Genomic DNA, 20,270 nt, shown 5'->3' on the forward strand with positions numbered 1-20,270 from the left:
GGAAGGCTCGCCTAAACCGTGGCACTGGACTGCCCGTAAGGCGACGAAAGGCAAACGTTAGCCGGCTTGCTCCGGGCCACTTCCAGACCCGTCCGCAGCATCTTCCGGGAGCACCCGAGCTCCTGGCGGGGAATGCCCGGCCCTAACACCCGGCAGCCTTCAACGCAAGCCTCACTGTAACGTGGCTGCCCCCCAAAGGCCGCTTTCTGGAATTCAGCTCCAGGCGCCTTGGGATAACATTGCTCCCAAACTGACCTTTCCTCTTGGAGTATTTCCCGTGTAGGGAGGGTGGAATGAAGGGAATTCTGCTGTTTCTCTTTCCCCAGATCCTTCCTTCAGTTGTACTTGTTTGAGATAGATGCGCTATAACCAAAAAGTTGTGTCTTTACCCCTCCCAGTAAACACGACAAAGTTTGTCAGGTACCAGTTGAAAAAACAGGATGCCAGGTTTTGCTTTGGACACATTTATTGCTTTTTTGGGAAAATGCCAGTGCCTGAGCCGGTATCTGGTGCACGCCAGGAGCTAGATGGAGTGCGGCTTACATGGGAGGCAGAAGGATGTGCTCAGGCTTCTTCCTGGGCTCCAGTTACGACCAGCAGGCCTCCAGGAAGAGGGGGAGCTTGGTCCTGGTGCTTCACATAATGGTAAGGAGTACCAGCAAAAGGAATTTCAGTGGTGGCTGGTGAAAAATGCCCCATAGCTATAAAATGTGGATTGGGGATCCTATCTGGCTTTTGACCCCCAGGGGACTTTCAGCCAAAGCGGGCCTCCTTTTTTGGTCCCTGCCTTCGTTGTTTGAAAGTACAAGATGTTTAAGTTAAGTTTAAGGGGGACCATTGTGCAAACTTAGCTACGTTCTGTATCTACTACCAGATGAATAACGAGAAGAAACAAGAACAAAACAATGCAAAAAACCCAACTCCAAACCAAGTTGCTTTATTTAAAATGATGAACAAGTTTCATCCAAGTGAAAGTTAAAACCACCCATCAAACGGCGGAGCCATAGGCAGCCCGTGGTGGAGCGCACGGCGAGACGGAAGCAGACGGAGCGGGCTGCTGGGTGTCTCTGTGGCAGCGGCCAGAGGCACAAGGACTCTGCATGGTCCCAGTTCTTCAGCACCGTCCAGTCACCTTGAAGATAGCAGGCCGGGCCAGTTCTCATGGGACTTTCAGTGAGGACTAGATGCCTCAAGTTTTTGAACAATGAGACAAGAGTAGAGAGCCACCACCCGAGGGTGCCAAGGCGCGAGGTTCATCTAGTTTTGTGGCCTAAGGTAACATCAGTGGAACATCTTCACAGAAGGCAGGGAGGGAGGAGGGCGTATGAGGAGAAACCACACAGGGAACCACCCGCACTACCCGGCACACACGACAAACACCTTGTGGAAACGCTATGCACGATTCAAGGAACCTACAGCTGTGCACATACACGCCTACGTCCTAAAAGCACTTTTTACAACACTTCCCGCAAAACTCCTATTCTGTCCCACACTCTTGTCTAAAATCCTATGTCACGACCAGACTGAACCTCTAATAAGTTCATAAAGCATTCACACCAGCACCTTTCTTGCCGATGCTTAAATATCTGTAGCTGATATAGAGAAAAACCGAATACTGAGACCATAACTTGATGTTCTTATGTTCTTTTAGGAAGATCTCATAGACTTGTATTTAGTAAGGTCTCATCTTGCTTTTCTGGTCATGGAAATGCATGTGTGTGACCCCACCTAGCCTGAGCAGTGACCCTTGGGAAGCGTGCACGGCACACGGCCTTTTAGCTGCACGAGGGGAGGGACCTGCGCTTGTCCCAGCTGATGGCCAGCCCCCAGAACAGTGCCTCTCAAACGCGGACTGAACACTTGGATGATTCATAAACGGGCATCTGCAAGCCTAAGCCAAATTGGAACAACATCCCTGGGCTGGGTGGCTCTCCCCTCAAAGGTGTCACCCTGAATATCCCAGCACTACTAATGAGCCCAGAGACACCCGTGCGCAACACCGGGTCCTTCAGGCTGGTGGTAAAGTCTTTGGTGCTGGCTCCCAAAGCCCCGGAGCCACACACGGTCTTCTTCGACCCTGCTTGTCCCCGTCAGTAGTTTCGGACCCAAGAGTCCTTCTTCCAGGACCCAGATTGCTGGTTTTTCAGTTGGAGAAAAATCCCTACTATTGTCGATGTCACTGGGAGGCGGCGGCTCAGACCAGGTGGGGTGAACGGTTATCGTTAGAACAGACCTGGTTCCCCCTTTCTACCTGGTCTGCAGCACCCCGCCATCACTGCCCTCCTCTCCCTCCGGCTCCCCACCTCCCCCCTGCTTCATTCCGCTAACGGTGTGCTTGGGGGGCCCACAGCAACAGGGGATGGCGGCGGGGTGCGAGGCGTGGAATCTCTGGCCCGGCTAAAACAAGGACTGTCCCTCCGTCACTCGTGGGATGGCAAGAACCGAATGGCAGCAGAGAAGCGGTGTGATCCGGACGCTTCCCGGTGAGGTGACTGCAGGCCTGTCAGGTGGGCTGGATCCCTTCTTTCTGGATATTGTTTGTCCAACAGGAATCACTCTTGGCCTCTCAGGAAGGCTAGTCTCTCCCATTCAAACTTCCGCCGTGTCATCCCAGCCACAGCAAGAGTCCTATCCTGCCCCCTGGCGGCAAACAGTTTTGGTTTTGCTTCTTTTCTTTACACGGACGTTGAGAGACAAGCTGATATGAATGAGAGAGGAAGGCGTGATACCCGACAGCGAGACTGGGGTGCAGAAGAAAAGCGTTTTGGAAGAGAGTATGAACATTTTAAAAAAGGAGACAGAGGAACCCCAGTCAGGTGTGACCACAAAGAGTCGAGTTCAGGGTTTGACTTCACTCACCCCCAAAACACACCCTGGGAATGGAGGGAAGCAGGGCTGTCTGAGCCCAGGGGGCCTGGTGGGGAAGCGGAGCGGCACGGAGGGCAGGTGACAGGCGCCAACACTGAGGAACATGGTGGACGTTTTCCATCCAACCCAGCCATGGTTTTGGGTCGGGATTTGAGAATGCAGAAAACTCAGACAAAGTAGGGGACGGGCCTCTTAGGGGCAAGCCACGTGACCAACCCAGGGTCCAGAAACAATCATCAGTCTGTTAAAAATATAACCTTCACACAGAAGACCTGGATTCCCCAGATTATACCCATGGTCAGGGAGGATCCAGGGAGGCAACAGCGCACAGTCCCAGGCCGCCTGCACAGCCGCTCCTGCGCGCCCCTGGGATGCTACAGGGCCAGCTCCTGCCGCCCTCCGGGGGTTCGTGCCCTTACCTACACCCCGCCCGGAAAAGGGCTGCTCAGTGCTTTTCACTGGGCACATCCTCGACAAGCGCCCTCTCACTTTTATTTAAATTTAGCTGAACTTAGGGTCAGGTTAAGGCAAGCAGGTCAACTGAGAGGGCAAGAGATGGAACCTGCTGCTCAACCCCCCAGTCTTCACACCAGAGGCCTTAAGAAGCCTCAACATACCCGAGACCAGAAGCGCCACGTGTGCGTTTATTCCGACCTGCAGCCCAAGCCACCCACCCGCTGGTCTAACCAGCTGGGACACTGACTGTGACGTCTCTCAGAGAGCGAGAGCTTCTGCCTTTACGGATCACATGGGGAGAAAGACCCATCTGCCGGAAGCAGGCCCTGGGCACAACTTGAATTCTGCGGGGAGCACACACCGGACCTCTCCTCTCCCGTTTCTAAACAGAAACCCTGATCTGCCATCCCTGCCCCAAAACACACCGCACGAAAACGCTGCTGGAATTCCTGAGCCCGTCTGGCGGTGGCGAGAAGGTCCCGCGTCTGAGGCCCGGGCCCGTGGTGGTGAGCGGTGCCACCCACGCTGGCTGGGTCGGTGACACATTGGGGGTGGCGCAGGAGTGGCACTTTTCAAGCGTGATTGGCTCAGATGCAAATCCAAATCCACTCGCCCCTCGGGGCCTGCTGGTGACCACCAGCTCCCGGAGAGCAGAGGCCCGTGTCGCTGAGTAATCAGACGCAGCGAGACATTCGAGGGATCCCAGCCCTGCGGCCTTAAGGTCGAGCAGCGTGGCTTAGAGGGGACAGCACAGACCCCCCCGACCCCGCAGCGCGCCGGCCGTCAGTGTTTCCGGTCTCTCTGAGCTCTGAAACTTCTCGACCCTCTACTCTTAGCAAGTGGTAAGAACAGCATTTGACCGAAGACAGAAGCTTGGACCAGAGAAGGATGATCCGAATTCAAAGGAGACAAAGGAGAAGGTGGGAGCAGGAGATGTGAAAACGGAGTCGGGCGGCCGCCCACAGCGCACACAGGAGCCACCTCAGGGAGAGTCTCTGCACTGGCTCAGGGGTGAGCCCGGCCTCCGCAAGTGTCCCTAATCCTGCCAAGGAAAGCACAACCGCCTGTCAGCAGCGTGGAGACAGCACGGCAGGTACGAAGCTGGAAGGACACGTTAAAGCAGAACCCCAAGACCCCACATGCAAGTCAGTGCAGGGCTGACCCTAAAGCTTTTTCTGAGTAACTGCTAAACAGGTGGAGGCAGGTGGGGTCTACAGTGACAGGAACACTCCGGAAAAGCAAGAAGAGAAATCGAACGGTGGCTGTGCAGAGGGCAATCTGGTTGGGAAACGCAGAGTCTAGCTCATCAATTTACACCATTAGGACACCTGAGCTTCTGGAATTCCGCCGTGAACAAAGAGCAACCCTGTGGGTCCGCCACTCTGCTAACAACACACGTTGAGGAAACACCCAGCTGCTCAGATACGAACAGCGCAACAGCAACATCACCCATGGCAGGCCAGGCCCCCAGATGCTTAGGGTCCCCCGAGCTTCCGTCCTGAACTACCTTCCCGAAACCCCCTCCCTCGCTTACCGCCACCGTCTGACACGTCAGGACTCGCACGTGAGAAGAGGCTCTGTACCTGAACCTCAGTTTAGCCCACAGCGTGTCCACCGTGAGGGCACGAGCCGGCAGAGGTCACGTTACTGACTCTGAGTTAAGTCCGAGCTCAATTAGGTCCCATCCAGTTCAAACAAACAAACATGGGAGACGTGATGAAGACCTTTGAGAAAATCAGAGCTCTTCACGGCTGTCTCACGTGGTGTGAGCGCTCCAAGTGACAAGGGCAAGCCGGGGGGAAGCAGGAGGCCACCCCTCTGGCTCCTGGGAGACACCGGGGACCTGCTCTCGGGCCGCCCCGACTGCCGCAACCATCTCTTCCCCATCGAGGGCCCGGGGCAGTCGAGTCGCTGCTTTCCCACAACACCACAGGAATTGCCACAAGGGGAGGCCCTGGGATTCTCCAAGGACAGAAGTTGCGAAGATATAAAATGGTTTTAATTTTTATTAAATAACGTTAAGGGTTTCCTTGGCACCATCCGCACAGATCCTTGCCTTTACGCGTAAAATAAGCCACATGACTTTGCATCAGTAGCAGAGGCAGAAGCTACTGGAGCAAACGCTAAGTGAATGGACTCCTATTCCAAGGGCGCGCTCGTTCTCGGGCTTTCTCCGGCCCTCCCTTGTCTGCAGATCCAAAAGGCAGCCCTCCCCGGGGCCCTGGCCTCGCCGCGCGCACGTCCTCCTACAGAGACAGCAGCCGCGTGCGGTCACCTGGAGGAGCTGCGCTCTTTGCTCGCACAGTCGTCCTGGGAGGTGGTGTCCCCGTTGCCCATCATGCCGCACGTTCTCCGCTTTTTCCTGCGGTGCATCGTCCCGTCGCCTTCAGACCCCGACTCGCACTGCACGCGGGGGCGGGAGGAGGCAAAAACCAGGAAGTCAACCAGATGCAACCCCTTCTGTCTGTGAGTAAACCTCCGGCCTCCAGAGGCAGCACGAATGTCACCCGAGTCCCCCAGGAAGCGAAGCAGCCACGGACGACAGCTCCGCAGCACGGTCCGCACCGCCTTCTCCCTCGGGGGTTTCTGGCCCCCTGGACTCTACGACCTCCCTCACATGCCAGGTGTCCCCCCAGGGCTTGCCAGTGGGAGGGCTGTTCGAAATCGAGACACGTGTCAGCACCCTGAGACTGCGTGACGCCATTTCGCTGCATCCAGGCAGACCCCGAGAGGGACACAAGAAGTCCGGCGCTGATACTGTTCCCCCACGCCCCCGGCCCCCGCCAGACACCGTATCCCCGGATTATGCAAGGTGCTCCGAGAGAAATTCCATCCAGTGCGGGCCCAGGTTCCTCTTCCCCAAAATGATGGCAGCTTCTAACAAGCCACCGAATTCGGGGAGCTTCCAGGCTTACAATTTACACCCACAGGGACAACTGTCACCGCTGGCTGTGAGGTGACAGCACTCCAAGTCTGGAGCCCCACACTGCTGTTCACGAGCTGGGCGGCCCTCGGCCATGCACTTAACGAAATTCCCCAATACTCCTTCTATCACTTCAAGTTACTGCCGACAACGTGTGAACTCACGCGCGCGTGAGTGCACACGCACAAGCTCTAGGCTATAACATGGGCAAAAGTCACCACCCGGCAGGAATGGTGGCAGTTGTAGCTCTTGGAACAAGGCGGGAGAATGTTCACCCCTTTCCCCGTCCTGGGCAGGAGGTTCCCGGGGGGACCTGCCCTGCAGGCCTGGGTTCCAGGAAGCGGGGCCTCACCTCGGAGTCCGAGTCGGAGGAGCTGGAGCTGGAGGAGCTGGAGGAGTCGCTGGAGCTGTCGGAGGCGATCCCCGTGGACTCCTGCAGGTCGACGGAGTCAGCCAGCACCGCCAACTCGGGGTGCTCTTGCTTCAAGATCCTGGGAGACAAGAAACATCGTTCCCAGTGCTGGGAGCGGCAGCGACACCGCGCGCAGTAACCCGGACTCAAAGCTGAGGCCTGTCTCTCTCGGAGGCACGTGCGAAGGGCGGGCGCCTTGGTCAGAACGGGCGCTGGGCCGTGGTGAGGCCGCGCGGATCCGCAGGCTGGGAACAGAAACCCTAAAGTGCTGCCCAGGCTTTTCTGAAAGGCGGACTAGCTGCACGCGAGTTACTGTGACCTTCGCACGCCAACGAGCCAGCCGTGCTGCCGACGTGAGGCCGGGTTGCCCCGAGTTAGCCACTGATTTTTTTCCACCTGGGAGAAAGTGTCTCTCTTCCGTTTTTTCCTGAACCATTCCTAGCTAACTTCCTTCAAACCCTTCCTTTCCACGACACAGCACTGAGCGACCGCAGTCGGGCTTGGTTACATTCCGTTTGTAAGAGGAGCAACAATTAGGTTTGCGAGAAAGAAGACGAGGCAAGCCACGGAGACGGTCCCCCTCACTCGAAGATAAAACTGGACCGGACTTTCGGAGGAAGCAGCCCTCCCCACCGGGGCCTCATCTCGGCATCCACTCTAAGCTGGGACAAGAGACCAGCTGCATGGTCAGGCCTTTAAGATGACCAAATCCCAGCACACAGCGGCCGACGGGATGGAGTCAGTGGGCCTTAGGTGCCTGAGAGTCCGGGGAGAACGAAGCCACCACCCTTGCTGGCCCTCTCAGCAGGGAGGCTGAGCACTGACCAAGCCAGGATCCCTCTCTTACCCCGAGAGCTGGTCCCTCCAGGTCAGGGTTGGGACACAGTGGCACGGGGTGGCTGGGGGTGGCTTGCACTGCCGCTGCCCGTGCTGTATCTGTTCTGTGGATAAACAGAGGAGCTAAGTCTCCAGGGCAGTCACCTCACTCACAAGAACTGAAGGTATTAAGTTTAAAGGGGAATAATGCTTCTCAGTAAGAAAAAGAAAGAACCAAAATACAACCCAAACAAAATGGCTTCCTTTGCTACGCTGGCTTTGGCGGGGGAGGGCGGGGGGTGGGGGACCAAAAAACAGAAAATAAAACAAAACAAAAAACAGAAAACAAGAACCAATCCCAATTATGGCCATGTTTTGACTGACTGATCAAACATGCAGAGTCTTACCCTGTCACCTGGAGGCTGGCAAGCATCCTGAGAACTAGCCCTGACCTTGGACCCCTCTCCTCTGCCCCAGCTCTCCCAGGCCTAAGACCAGCACACGTCACTGCAGCAGTGAACTCTTTTCCATTTCACCTCTGGGGTATGAATTGGAACAAAGTGAAAATAAGGAGAAAAAAAAAAAACGTCTCTCACCTATACCACTTCCTCGATAACTTTGGTCTCCCTCTTACCGTCTTGTGCCATACAACAGGGAAGTTGGTGCTGCTGGCAAAATTCTGTGTGATGGCAATGGTGGTGTCAAGGTTAAGGACAACGTGCCACCAGCCTCCTGAAACCCAACAAAGAAACAGTTAAACAGGGTTTGCTTCTGTGCACGATCACAAACATAAGCTTGGTGAACAGAGAGTTTCTATCTACCGATCTACAGGCGAGAAAGGTAGAGACTCAGGACATCAGGACTGGTCAATGCGTCTCCTGATTCAGAAATCACAACCTACTTGTGGAAGGTTCTACTGGAGCACAGCCCATGCCTGTTCATTTCCGGATTGCCTGTGGCTGCCTTCCTGCTCCACAGGCAGAGCTGAGCTGCCGGGATAGACCCAGTCTGGCCCACAGCACTTAAAATATTTATTCTCTGCCTTTTACAGGAAAAGTGTGTTGACCCCTGTGAGTCCAAACCTGGGATTGAAACTGGAAAGGCAGCAAGTTTTTCAGCTCCTCGGAGGAGAACACCTACCGCCAGCATTAAACACCCTCACTTTCAACGCTTAAGTCTGAAGTGAGCCAATGTTACACTGTATTAAAAACCCAATTTACAGAATGAGTCAGTTTATCCACAGACACACAAGATTACTACAACGCAAAAGGTGAGCAGAATCTTTACATACAAAGAATTTATCAACACGCATTATGTATGTAGGTTATAAAAGATGTGGACAGCAGCCCATCACTGTCCAAGCTGGGCAGCGGTCAGTTCATTTACAGTCCGCAAGCAGACGGGTTTCTTTGACTCCTAGATACACTTGTGCTCGAAAATGACAAATAACTGAAATCAAAGAATGTACTTCCCCTTAGTTCATCTATACCTGGTACAAAGACAGTCTCTCCCGGTTTTTGTAAGATTTCCAGGGGTTTGAATTCAGGTGGCCAGGTGGGAAGCTGTGTCCGGGGATGAATGATACTAAACCAAGTAATAGCTTCATCTTGCTGGTTCCCTCCTTCTTCACGGGTCACCTTGATGAGTTCCCTGGGCGTGCTGGTAGGAAACAGGCACCAGCGCTTGTGGCCCTGAACTAAGGCATTCCAGGCACTGGTTCCCAGAGGGTCGATGTGAATTCCAGTTCCAGAGCGCGGTGGCCCCATCACAAACCATCTAATGGAAAGGAAACGTCCGAGATATGAAAGGTGATTCAACTGTACACACATACTACCAAAGAGCGAGCTTCTAGTCTTATACTCTTTATTTCAGAGACTACATAAACCCTGCTACACAGAAATGCTAAATGAATCATGCCTGGAATGCTCTGTAACAGAAAGGAAACAAACCAACCAAACAAACAAAGACTGATGTGGCTTACTACTACTGAGCTTTAACTATTAAAATTTCCTCTAAAGACCAGTGGCTTAACTGTGGTAGCAGGTTTGAGTCACCTGGGGCGCCTTCAGAAATCCTGATGCCCAGGTGGCCATCCAGACCAGTGAAACCAGTCTGTGGCTGTAGGATCTGGGCAGACAGCAATAACTCACTAAGTAAGTTCCTTGTGCAGCCAAAGAGAACCACTCACTGTTATGGAAAAAGGTTAGCCGACCGAGCTCAGGTGACACATACTGCCCTGCGTGAGACTGTAAGGGCTTCACCGCGAGGTACTTTACCTGTAAGGGGGCCTGCGTTTCTCCCCAGCATACTGGAAGAGGTCATCGGTGAAGAACTTGGGCACCTTGTAATCTTCCAGAAGTTTCCTTCTTTTGGGGTGTTCACCATAGCTGCTGTCAAAGATGTAGAGGGGGCTGTCATCCCGAGTGCTCTCCATGTACTCGATGTAGTACTTCATCTTCATCTTCACCGAGTAGCCGTCATTATCCTCACCGCACTTGAACTTCTGATTACGGTACTTCCTTTTCAGGCGCTCCAGGGTCCACTTCTCCTGCGCAGACCAACCCTCTTGGGCATTCAGCAGAACCACGGGCTTGTACGGTCTTTCGTATCGCTCCACGAATTCTTCCACCGACAGCTGTAATGCATCTGCCCTTTCCACGTTATCCTGAAGGAACCAGAAATGACCTATCCAGTTAAAAAAAAAGTCCAGCGGCAGCAAAGGGCGTCCCCCAGGACCAATTAGCAACGACATACCTAAGGAGCCAGATTCTTGTTCTGGCTTATTTTGGGGGGGGTGGGGGAGGAGAGGAGGGACAAGGACCTGCGTGTGCACTGACACGTCGCACCCAGCGCCGCCCCACCACGGGAAGGGGGCTTCGCATCTCCCACTCGTGGGCCTCCACAGTCGAGTCCCCGGGGCCCCACCGCCCAAAGGGGTCAAGGGGCGACAGTCCTTCCTGTGGGGATCGCCGAAGGCGCCAGCCTCCAGGTGGCCCAGCAGGCAGGCGGCGGCGGCGGCGTGGGAGGAAGGAGGCCCGCCCTGGAACCCGGCCCCGATGACCCCGACCTCCGCGGGGTGCGGATGAGCCCATCGGAACTCGGAGGTGCCGCGCTGGACGCCGGGGGAGTCGCGCAGCCGCCCGGAGGTGCCCGTGCCCGGCCTCGGCCCGCGACCCCGGCCCACTCACCGCCACGGCCGCCGGGTTCAGCGAGAAGCTTTCGTAGTAGTTGTGACGGGTCCAGTCCAGCGAGTCCTTGAGCTCCGGCCGCGCACTACGCTTGGCCTCGCGGATCCGCTTCTTGCTCTTGTGGTTCATCCTCCGGGGGTCACCAGCTGCTCCCGCGACGACCTCGGCGCGCCTCGCTTCCTGCTTCCAACACACCCCTCCCCGGCCCGGACAGCGGCTGCCGCGGCGGCACCCAAACGCCCTTCGCCCTGGCCCGGCGCCTTTAAAGTCGCCTTCCAGAAAATTCACTCCCCAACCACCTCCCGGGCCTCGGGTTGGGCACGCGGCTGCCGTCTTCCCCGCCCCCCGGCCTCTCGCGGTGAGCCATTGGCTCGGGCACCTCCGGGGTCCGCCCTCACACTCGCCGGCTCTCCGCCATGTTGGGAAGGTCGCGCCGATCGAGGAGCCGCCTCGTTGCGGCCCCGCCCCTCCTGCGCCCGCTTCCGGTGTGCGCGTCACTTCCGGGCGTGGGTCGCTTACCCGGCGGCCCGTTTCCGGCGTGCGAGTCGCCGAGGCCACCTGTTTTCCGTGTCTCTTTTCCGTGTCTCTGGCGTCCGGTGTCTTCTCACCTCGCGGCCACGTCGTCGCCCGCTGGAGCGGTGCCTTCCCCGCCTTTGCAGTCGAGTTGCAGCGACCCAGCAGGGCAGCGTGGCGCCCGTGAGGCGGCCCCGTCGGCCAGGGGTTTCCCGCCCGCGCGCAGCCTGGCAGCCCGGCGCTCTTCGCCGTTCCCGGCCCGTCGGGGGACCCCCGACTCCCCCCTGGACAAGCGTGGCCTCCGAGGGCATGAAGTCCGGACCCAGCGCTTTCGATTCTCGGAGGAGCCGGGCCTGGGGGCCGAGGGGGCCGTGCTGGAGGTCAGCGTCCCGCAGGTGCGTGCGTCGGCACCCGTCGGGAGGCGCCTCCGGTCCTTTGCGGAGACGCCGGGGGCAGGAGACGCTCCCAGCCGGCCTGGAGGTGCTGGGAGGGGTGGAGCGAGGTTTGGCGGCTACCCTGCCTTAGGATGGACCTCAGGGCGGGAAGGCTTGGGGCCTGAAGCTCTTGGCAGTCTTTAAGGAAGAAACTTGGGGACCCTGCCACGAGAAGGGCCTTCCACATTCGAATATTTCCTGCCAGAAAGGTGGCATTTTTGACACCCAAGTATTTTCTTTGATCTTGTTGAAGGGCTTCTTAATTCAGCTTTATCCAAGACGCGGGATTCCACCCTCACTTTCCAAATAAAGTTTCTTGGGTTGGCACTCACTTGTTCTTTTCAGCTCATGACTGTCCCCAAACCTTCAGTAATAGTAGCAGTAATACATTATGCGTCCGGTTTTGCAAAGCACTTGGACGTTGCAGTGTTAAGATTTTAGCAGCATTCCGTGAGGAGGGTATTAGCAAAAACAATTTGAAGATGAAAACTCGCCCAAGAGGAGGTAAAGTCTCGAGTGAAACCCATTTCTGATAGTTTTTAAATGCCTTCGTGTTGAATACCCACTGGGATTTCTTCTCAAGTTCAGGAGCTGACTCCACGTGAGAATAAAGACGGATTTACACCCAAATCTGCAAACTCACTGCTGTGGTCAGAAATCCTTTACTGTAACCTGCGTCAGCTCTTCCAGGGCAGGCATTTTATTCACGCTGCTTCCCTACACTTAGAACCAGTGGCAAGGCACTGATATTTTTCTCGAGTGAATTCACCTTTGATACTTACACGGCTTCAGCCCCCTTCCCAACCAGTCCACTAGCAGCGCCCTCTGCTCTAGAAAACAGAAAGATACTCGGTTTTGCAGTTTAATAACTGCTCGCTTTGCTTATTTTGTGCCTGGCACTGTACTAAGCAGTTTGCATGGAGTCTCACAAGTCACGGTATGAAATAGTGTTTTGCAGGTGAGGAAACTGCAGCACAGACAGGTTAAGTAATGGGTGAAGTCGTACGGCTAGTAAGTTACACATCTGGCTTTTGAACTCAGGCAGGCTCATTCCAAAGGTGTGAGCCGTTATTTTGCGTCCCTAAATACTGTGCTGTCTCAGAATTCTGTATCTTTCCAAAGGCTGTGTAAAGCTGCCTGCCTTCCCAACTCCAGGACTGAGCTCCTCTCAAACTTCTGGAATGTCTTTCTGGCCTCATTGTTTTCCATTAGCATACCAGATTATGCCTGTGATTGTAACCCTCTGAAACTTTTTTTTTTTTTTTTTTAAGATTTTATTTATTTCACAGACAGATGACAAGTAGGCAGAGAGGCAGGCTCCCTGCTGAGCAGAGAGCCCGACTCGGGGCTTGATCCCAGGACCCTGAGATCATGACCTGAGCCGAAGGCGGAGGATTTAACCCACTGAGCCACCCAGGCACCCCCCTCTGATATATTAACTGTACTTAAAATAAAAGCTAATCTTCCCGTGGCCTACAAGACCCCCCAGTTCTGATCCATGCCATCCCACTGACCTCGGTACTACCACAACCCTGCCTCCCAGCCCCCATGCCCCTGCCCTCAGTGCTGTCTGTACTCCAGCCAGAGACTTTTTAGTTCCTGCTTCAGGACCCTTGCCAGACTCATTCTATCTAGGACAGCCACCTGTGGTCGCTGTCTCCACCCCTCGCTGCCCCCACTACTCTCTCACTAGGTTTTGTTGTTAACATTATCACCAGCTAAAAATGTATGTGCTTACTTGTGGCTTATCTTTTCCCATAGGGTATGTATGTGTCTATGTATGTATTCCGTGATAACCTAGTTACGTCCTTAGCCCGCTAAGCAACGCAGTCCCTGGATAAATGCTTATTGAGTGAATGAGTGTATGAAGAGTGCTTATCACACGGTATTGCAATCTTATAAACGCCATGGGATGTGAACTGGACAGCAGGGAATTGTCATTTTTGTGATAGATGCCGGGTGTCGGGCACTCTGATTGCTGTGAAAATAAATATTACAACTGTCAGCAGATGAGTTATTTTTGGCATACAAAAAATTCTTTTCAGGTGCTGCATCTAGAATATGGAATGTACGTTTGGCCCTGTGCGGTGGTCTTGGCTCAGTACCTATGGTTTCACAGAAGATCTCTGCCAGGCAAGGCTGTCCTAGAGGTACAAGTGCTCTTGAGCCTTCAAAAATGCTGTGTTCAGATTTGTCTATGTGCTTGTTACTGACTTGTTAAAGATTTTTAAATCAAGTGATTTTTTTTTTTAAAGATTTTATTTATTTATTTGACAGGCAGAGACCACAAGTAGGCAGAGAGGCAGGCAGAGAGAGGAGGAAGCAGGCTCCCTGCTGAGCAGAGAGCCCGCTGCAGGACCCGATCCCAGGACCCTGAGATCATGACCTGAGCCGAAGGCAGCGGCTCAACCACTGAGCCACCCAGGCGCCCCAAGTGATTTGCCAGCTTATAAGTCATGTGAGCTAGGAATGCTTTTTATGTTTTAAGTTGTTTTTAAAAACCACGTGCACCAGAGACCACAGGAGTCCCACGGAGACTAAAATGTCATCTGGCCCTTTACATTATGCTGACCTTTATTCTAAGTGAAGCCCATTGACTAATTCCACACAATCTTGGCACGGAAGCAATCATTAAGACTATCTTTTCAGGGTGTCCCAACGGGGTCCTCTGGGGTCTACTGTGACACATGCGTTTTTCTCATACACTCGTCCTTTCCTAAACTCTTTCTCATCACTCCACCTGACTTAAGATAAGACTGCTAAAGGCTTGGAGAAAAACTTTTGTTAAGTTTGCGTAAATGGTACAAGGCTTAAATCTTAAGGCTGAGGACAAACCCCAAACTTAGTAACCTCTTAACTTTTGCAAAACCATGTGAGGGGTGTGAGAGTACTTAGCATACTTCTGACCCTGAACAGTGGCAATTTGAAAACATTCAGGAAAGACTGAGAATCTCCAAGCTCAGGCTCAGAACTGGAAATCACATTTTATTTATTTATTTATTTATTTATAAAGATTTATTTATTTATTTGACAGAGAGATCACAAGTAGGCAGAGAGGCAGGCAGAGAGGGAGGGAGGAAGGGAAGCAGGCTCCCCGCCGAGCAGAGAGCCCGATGGGGGACTCGATCCCAGGATCCCGAGATCACGACCCGAGCCGAAGGCAGTGGCTTAACCCACTGAGCCACCCAGGAACCCCGGAAATTACATTTTAAATAGGGAGAATACTCATAAAGGCATTCCTTGGTCATTCCTTACTTAGCACGCTAAAGACCTTGTCACTTTGAAGGCCCAACTGGAAAGTCCCCTCTGCAGAAAGTCATGTTGCAGACCTGTCTGGTTATAGCCACATAAAAGCAGTAAAAATTGGTAGTAACGACCATAATGGCCAGGTGTGCATGGAAGTCACCCATCAGGCTTCTAGAGACCCAATGTTCTGTATAATTAAGAGTTCCTTTATAGACTATAAGAGAACTGAAAATGACAGTGTCCCAAACTGCCTAGGGCACATTGAGCAATGGAGCTGCCAGGTACCATAAAGGTTGGAAGTCATAGTCATAGTTGCAGAATGCAGGGCCCTGTATGGGACTTAACCTTTCCACCCTGGAAGAGGAATCTCAAGTATTTTCTACAAATTGAAAAGCTTAAAGCTTCATATGGGAACGCAATGTAGTTGCAGCACCTTTTGTAGATAGGACAAGCTAATCAACTCTGTACTTATGGAAACTACGCCCCCAAATTCCCTGCAATGGTTAAGCAGAACTTGGAATGCTATTTTTTAAATGTATTAGATTGGAGCTGGAGTGAGCCTTCCAGGAATTATGGCTGCAAAATGTGGTGCTGAAGTAATCTTGTCGGACAGTTCAGAGCTGCCTCACTGTCTAGAAATCTGCCGGCAAAGCTGTGAAATGAATGACCTGCCACAGGTACGCGTCATAGGACTGACATGGGGCCATGTGTCTCAGGATCTTCTGGCTCTACCATCACAAGATATTATACTTGCATCTGATGTGTTCTTTGAACCAGAAGGTAAACCTTTTTTGGTCTTCAGTAGTAAATTTGACTGGAGAGATGACCTAAGTTTAAGTCCATTTAAGAAGTCTTTCCTTCCCAGACTTTGAAGACATCTTAACTACAGTCTACTTTTTGATGCAAAAAAACCCCGAAGTCCAATTGTGGTCCACTTACCAGGTCAGAAGGTAAGCCTGAATAATCCTGGTTCACTCTCAATTTTTTTGAAACTTAAATCCTTACTCATGCAGTATCTACTGAAAGGATAAAATGAAAATGTATCTGAAGCAAAACAGGAAAACGTGATTTTAAAAAACAATTTATTTTTTTTTTAGTGCTGACTGGTCACTTGAAGCTTTGCTCTACAAGTGGGATATGAAATGTGTCCACATTCCTCTGGAGTCTTTTGATGCAGACAAGGAAGATATAGCAGAATCTGCCCTCCCAGGAAGACATACTGTTGAAATGCTGGTCATCTCCTTTGCAAAGGACAGTCTCTGAATTACACCTACGTAACAGGCTGTTCTCAGACAATGTCAATACTAATTAGCAACCTGCCATGCCAACTAAGACTCAGACCACTTTAGCTTCTTGGGAGTACAAGCATTGAATTTGACGATGGTCAGATCTGTTGGCCTTTAAGATTGTGATGGGTCACCTAGACAATACTCACAGGTTACAAAGCCATGAAAACAAAAATTAACACACCTGTTTTTGTTTTTTTTTTTTTTTAAAAAAGGGGGGGACTTGGATTGTTCTTTGGGGGGAAAATCATCAAAAACGGCATAAATTAAGCAGAGAGAAGGGGGTACCCACAACCTCAAGAGACTGCTACCTTAGAGCATTGATTTTAGGGGTTATGGGTGCTGAAATGGCATTTCCACTTTAACTTAGGAAAAAAAGTCAACACTACACATATCACTTTCATACTGTACAGTCAGTAACAATTCACAAGGTAATTGCACAGGTCTTTCAAATAAAGGGGAGGGAAAAAACACCAAGACATATTCTGAGAAAAGCTAACACCAAGGAAACGTTTTAATTAAACTACAGAAACAATGGTTATAGTACAGAATTTTCATGAGCAAAAAGATACACCATGTTATAAGTACTTACAAAGTTACAAACCATTTTTGCTTCCTTAACATTTTCCATATTTTAAGTTCATACATGAAGATGATCAGATATACCATTTTAGGAGAAGGGGGGAAAAAAGGTGTATTTATCATCAGCTAGATGTGCTCACTGTATGCTCCGTTATTTATATGCAAGGCCCGGGTGACTGGAAGTGCAGTTGTCAGGCATTTTAATAAACTGGACAGCCATTTGTTTCTGCACGACAAGGCATCTTTACACAGGAGCAATCAGGAGAAAACAGGAAACAGCCAAGCACTCTGCACTGCAACACGCCACCTTAACAGCTAACCAGCATTACTCAACTGCTACACAACTGCGCCTAGTGCACAAAAATACACAAGAGAAGAGATTAGAATTGTGTTTGGTAAACAATCCTTTCAAAAAATCAAGTCTTTTCACCTGAAAAGTCTTTATACAAATTTGGGTTCAGATTACCATTTAGATCTGAAGGTAAATAACATATACAAACAAATTTACACCGACTTTTGTAGGTTTTTAATTTTAAGGAATGAAGGCAATGTTGAGTCAATCTCTTGACAGCTTTAGGCTGTGTGTAATGGCTGCACACGTTTCCTTAAAAGTCAGGAGGCCACAAATTAGGTTACCAATCTGTTTAATTTCAAACAAAAAAAGTCAGCACTATATAAACAAAAGGAAAATTTACCTCAAATATCCAAGCCAATAATGAAATCTGAAGTCGTTCACCTCACTAAATTACAAGAAATTTGAATAACAGCAACAAAATGGCACATAAAATGAAGTTTGCCACCTGAGGCAAAGCTTAAAACAAGTAAAAAGTTAGACAAAATGTTACAAAATAACCTTTTCAATAGCCAGTTGCTTGTTCCAAGTGACTCTTCGATGGACTGAGTATGTGGTCCTTTGCCCCCAAGTCTTCTGTTACGTTGCTTGCTGACCCATCTAGGTTTGAAAAGAAAAAAGTTCAGTTTACCTTCCATTACAATGAAGCTACGAAAGTGCACATGGTTTCAGTTTCAGGCATGTACTTACTAAGGCTCTGGTGAAACAAGTAGGTTACGGAAAGGTTCCACCCAGCCATTATCAGTTTTTTAAAGGCCCAATTAGGAAATTTTCACAAAGGCTACCATCCGCTTTTACAAATTTGTGTTTATGTAATCTTGGCCAAATAACCAAGGTGAAAAATGATATAAGGGAGGGAAAAAAGAAAAAGGAAAAAGGGGGGAGGAAAAAAAAAGGAGAAAAAAAAAAAAAGGACGGTATCCAAAGAAAAACTTGAAATCAGAAAATCAGTCTATTTTAAGATAAATTTTTAGTCTTTAAATGAAACATTTGGCAATTGAGAATAAAGCTTTAATATCTGAGCTACTTAGGGCCCTTTCCTTTTAAAAAATAGGACCAAACAATTCGAGAGTTAAAGACACACTATCCTTTCCCCACCCAGTGCGATACCTGTAAACTTTTTGGGGGTTCCAAAAGTTCATTGCTTCTTTTCGCAATTCGTTTGCCACATCCATTAGAATATGAAGTCCCAGTCAGTACAACAATAGTTGAACTGATCCTTCTCTCTAAGAGGATAGTGCATCTTTAACATTTAAAGACAAACCTGCTCCAATACACGCCCACAGAAACTGGTCCCTGGAGGATCAGCCAAATCAGTTAAAATCTGCAATACTGGCCAATATTCTTTTATCAAACAGGAGACCGCAGCTTTAAAGGGGAAAATGCAGACGTTGGATAAAAACAGCAAGAAATAGTCATTTTCATTCATAGGTCTCAAACAGTTTACGAAACAGCCATTATTATCTAAGCTCTCCGCACAGCCTCTCTGCAGACCCCTCTCTTCAGCATCTCTCCCAAAGCCGCTCCCCGACATCGGGAGCCGCACTTACACTAACACGGATCGCCACAAGCTCCTACACACCCCAGCTCTGAGTTCGGGCCGTGCGCCTCGGATCCCCCCGACATTACCATTCGCTTAAGAGGACACCGCTCCTTCCTCCTCGGGAGACTTGGGGGGGCTCTTGGAGCGCGACCTGGACTTGGACTCCCTCTTGGACACGGGCGGCGGACTCCGGGACCGGGAGCGGGACCGGGAGCGCGAGCGAGATCTGGACACCGACGAGGACTTGGACTTGGACCTTCGCGCCGACCTGGACTTGGACGTGGATCGCGACCTCGAGCGAGTGCGGGAGCGAGACTTGGAGCGGCTGTAGCGGGAGCGACTGCGGGACCTGGAGCGGCTCCGACTCCGGGAGCGGCTGCGGCGGCGCCGCCGAGGGCTGCGGGCGGACGGGCCGGGCGTCAGGGCGGCCATCGGGGCTCGAGGGCCGCGCCCCGCCCGCGTGCTGCGCCCGCCCCGCCGCCATTACCGCGCCGCCCGCCGCCCGGGCGCCATTTCCCCCGCCGCCCGCCGCGGCCAGGAGCCCGCCCGCCGCCGCCACGTGTCCACGCGGACCTTTGTGCCCCCCCGCCCGCGCCCCCGCGGCCCCCGGCCCGCTCACCTGCGGCTCCGGCGTCCGTAGCCGCCGCCCCCGTACCGGCGGGGCGGCGGGCCCCGCCGGCTGTGGTGCGAGTCCGGGGGTCGGCCGTAGCGCGCCATCTGCACCCGCAGCTCGCGGCCGTCCAGCACCGCCCCGTCCATGGCGTCCATGGCGTCCTCGGCGTCGCGCTTGTCGTGGAAGCGGACGAAGGCGAAGCCGCGGGACTCCTTGGTGTAGCGGTCCCGCGGGATGTACACATCGCCGACGCGCCCGTACTTCTCGAACACGCGCCTCAGGGTGTCGGGCGAGGTGCGGTAGGTCAGGTTGTCCACCTTGAGGGAGGTCATGCCCTCCACATCGGGAGGCGGGCGACCGTAACTCATGGCCCTGGAGAGCCGGCCGGGGGCCGCGACTGCGCGCCGAAAACTAACGCCCTGGGCGGGCCCGCGCGCTCGGCTGAGGCGGCGGTTTCCTCACACTCGCCCGGCTCGACGCCGCGCCGCGCCTCTGGCAGTTGGCTTCCGCGTGGAAACGCTGGGCGAGGCAGGACGGGGTTGGGGGGAAACGCGAGAAAGCAGCCGACCCCACCAAAGAAACAACTGGGCGGGCAGCCGGCCCTAGCGCCCGTTTATATCCCTCCTCACAAAATGGCGCCCGCGCCACCCGGAAATGAATCCCCTGATTGGCTCGCCCCTCCCCGCCCCGCAACGCCGCGGCCACGCGCCCCACCCCTGCCCGACGCGCCTGCGCAGAGTCCGGCGGGCGGGCCGAAAAGCGCGGAGTCACTGTTGCTGGGAGGGGGGTGCGGAATTTTCGGGCAGTTGGAAAGCCCGCGAAAAGCTCTTTCCGGCTGCGAGGCCGTACGGGCGTTCTCCCGCAAGAGGAACAGGAAGCGCTCCCCTTCCAGGCCACGCCTTCTTTTCATGCCAATATCCGAGCCCCACGCAGCTTTTCTTCTCGGACCTCAGCAGGAGGTTCCCGCTTCTATCAGAGGGAGTACTTCTCCTCCTCCTCCCGTTTGCTCCGCGGTCTCCGGCCTTCTCAGGCCCCGCT

General features: G+C 52.8%; 3 protein-coding genes across 11 annotated transcripts; 1 reads left to right on the forward strand and 2 right to left on the reverse strand.

Moving 5' to 3' along the window:
* Positions 1-921: 921 nt before the first annotated feature.
* On the reverse strand, positions 922-10,950 carry JMJD6 (jumonji domain containing 6, arginine demethylase and lysine hydroxylase). Of its 4 annotated transcripts, XM_032322302.1 has the most exons (8): positions 10,664-10,950; positions 9,752-10,140; positions 8,965-9,251; positions 8,110-8,207; positions 7,507-7,595; positions 6,600-6,738; positions 5,600-5,727; positions 922-4,366 (listed from the first exon to the last, which is right to left on the reverse strand). In XM_032322302.1, the coding sequence occupies exons 1-8, from the start codon at positions 10,790-10,792 to the stop codon at positions 4,330-4,332; spliced, it is 1,296 nt and encodes a 431-aa protein (XP_032178193.1). In that variant the 5' UTR covers positions 10,793-10,950; the 3' UTR covers positions 922-4,329. The 4 variants fall into 4 exon arrangements, 3 of the variants coding, with proteins under 3 accessions (XP_032178193.1, XP_032178194.1, XP_032178195.1); XM_032322303.1 differs by lacking the exon at positions 7,507-7,595 and having other exon boundaries at positions 8,072-8,207; positions 10,664-10,946; XR_004280779.1 differs by lacking the exon at positions 922-4,366 and having other exon boundaries at positions 5,615-5,727; positions 7,507-7,600; positions 8,072-8,207; positions 10,664-10,946.
* A 544-nt stretch (positions 10,951-11,494) lies between these two features.
* METTL23 (methyltransferase like 23) lies at positions 11,495-16,955 on the forward strand. Of its 3 annotated transcripts, none has more exons than XM_032322305.1 (5): positions 11,495-11,571; positions 13,656-13,760; positions 15,399-15,636; positions 15,722-15,806; positions 15,954-16,955. In XM_032322305.1, the coding sequence occupies exons 2-5, from the start codon at positions 13,677-13,679 to the stop codon at positions 16,117-16,119; spliced, it is 573 nt and encodes a 190-aa protein (XP_032178196.1). In that variant the 5' UTR covers positions 11,495-11,571; positions 13,656-13,676; the 3' UTR covers positions 16,120-16,955. The 3 variants fall into 3 exon arrangements, with proteins under 3 accessions (XP_032178196.1, XP_032178198.1, XP_032178199.1); XM_032322307.1 differs by having other exon boundaries at positions 15,534-15,636; XM_032322308.1 differs by lacking the exon at positions 11,495-11,571 and having other exon boundaries at positions 13,672-13,743.
* Positions 16,629-19,924, reverse strand: SRSF2 (serine and arginine rich splicing factor 2). 4 transcript variants are annotated; one of them, XR_004280782.1, is made up of 4 exons: positions 19,239-19,924; positions 18,706-19,016; positions 17,578-17,676; positions 16,629-17,074 (listed from the first exon to the last, which is right to left on the reverse strand). XR_004280782.1 is itself a non-coding variant. In XM_032322309.1 (3 exons), the coding sequence occupies exons 1-2, from the start codon at positions 19,598-19,600 to the stop codon at positions 18,713-18,715; spliced, it is 666 nt and encodes a 221-aa protein (XP_032178200.1). In that variant the 5' UTR covers positions 19,601-19,924; the 3' UTR covers positions 16,629-17,676; positions 18,706-18,712. The 4 variants fall into 4 exon arrangements, 1 of the variants encoding a protein (XP_032178200.1); XR_004280781.1 differs by adding an exon at positions 18,341-18,444 and having other exon boundaries at positions 16,629-17,676; XR_004280780.1 differs by having other exon boundaries at positions 16,629-17,676; positions 18,341-19,016.
* Positions 19,925-20,270: the final 346 nt, after the last annotated feature.

Source organism: Mustela erminea, chromosome 18 (assembly GCF_009829155.1).
Source record: "Mustela erminea isolate mMusErm1 chromosome 18, mMusErm1.Pri, whole genome shotgun sequence".
Classification (NCBI taxonomy): domain Eukaryota; kingdom Metazoa; phylum Chordata; class Mammalia; order Carnivora; family Mustelidae; genus Mustela; species Mustela erminea.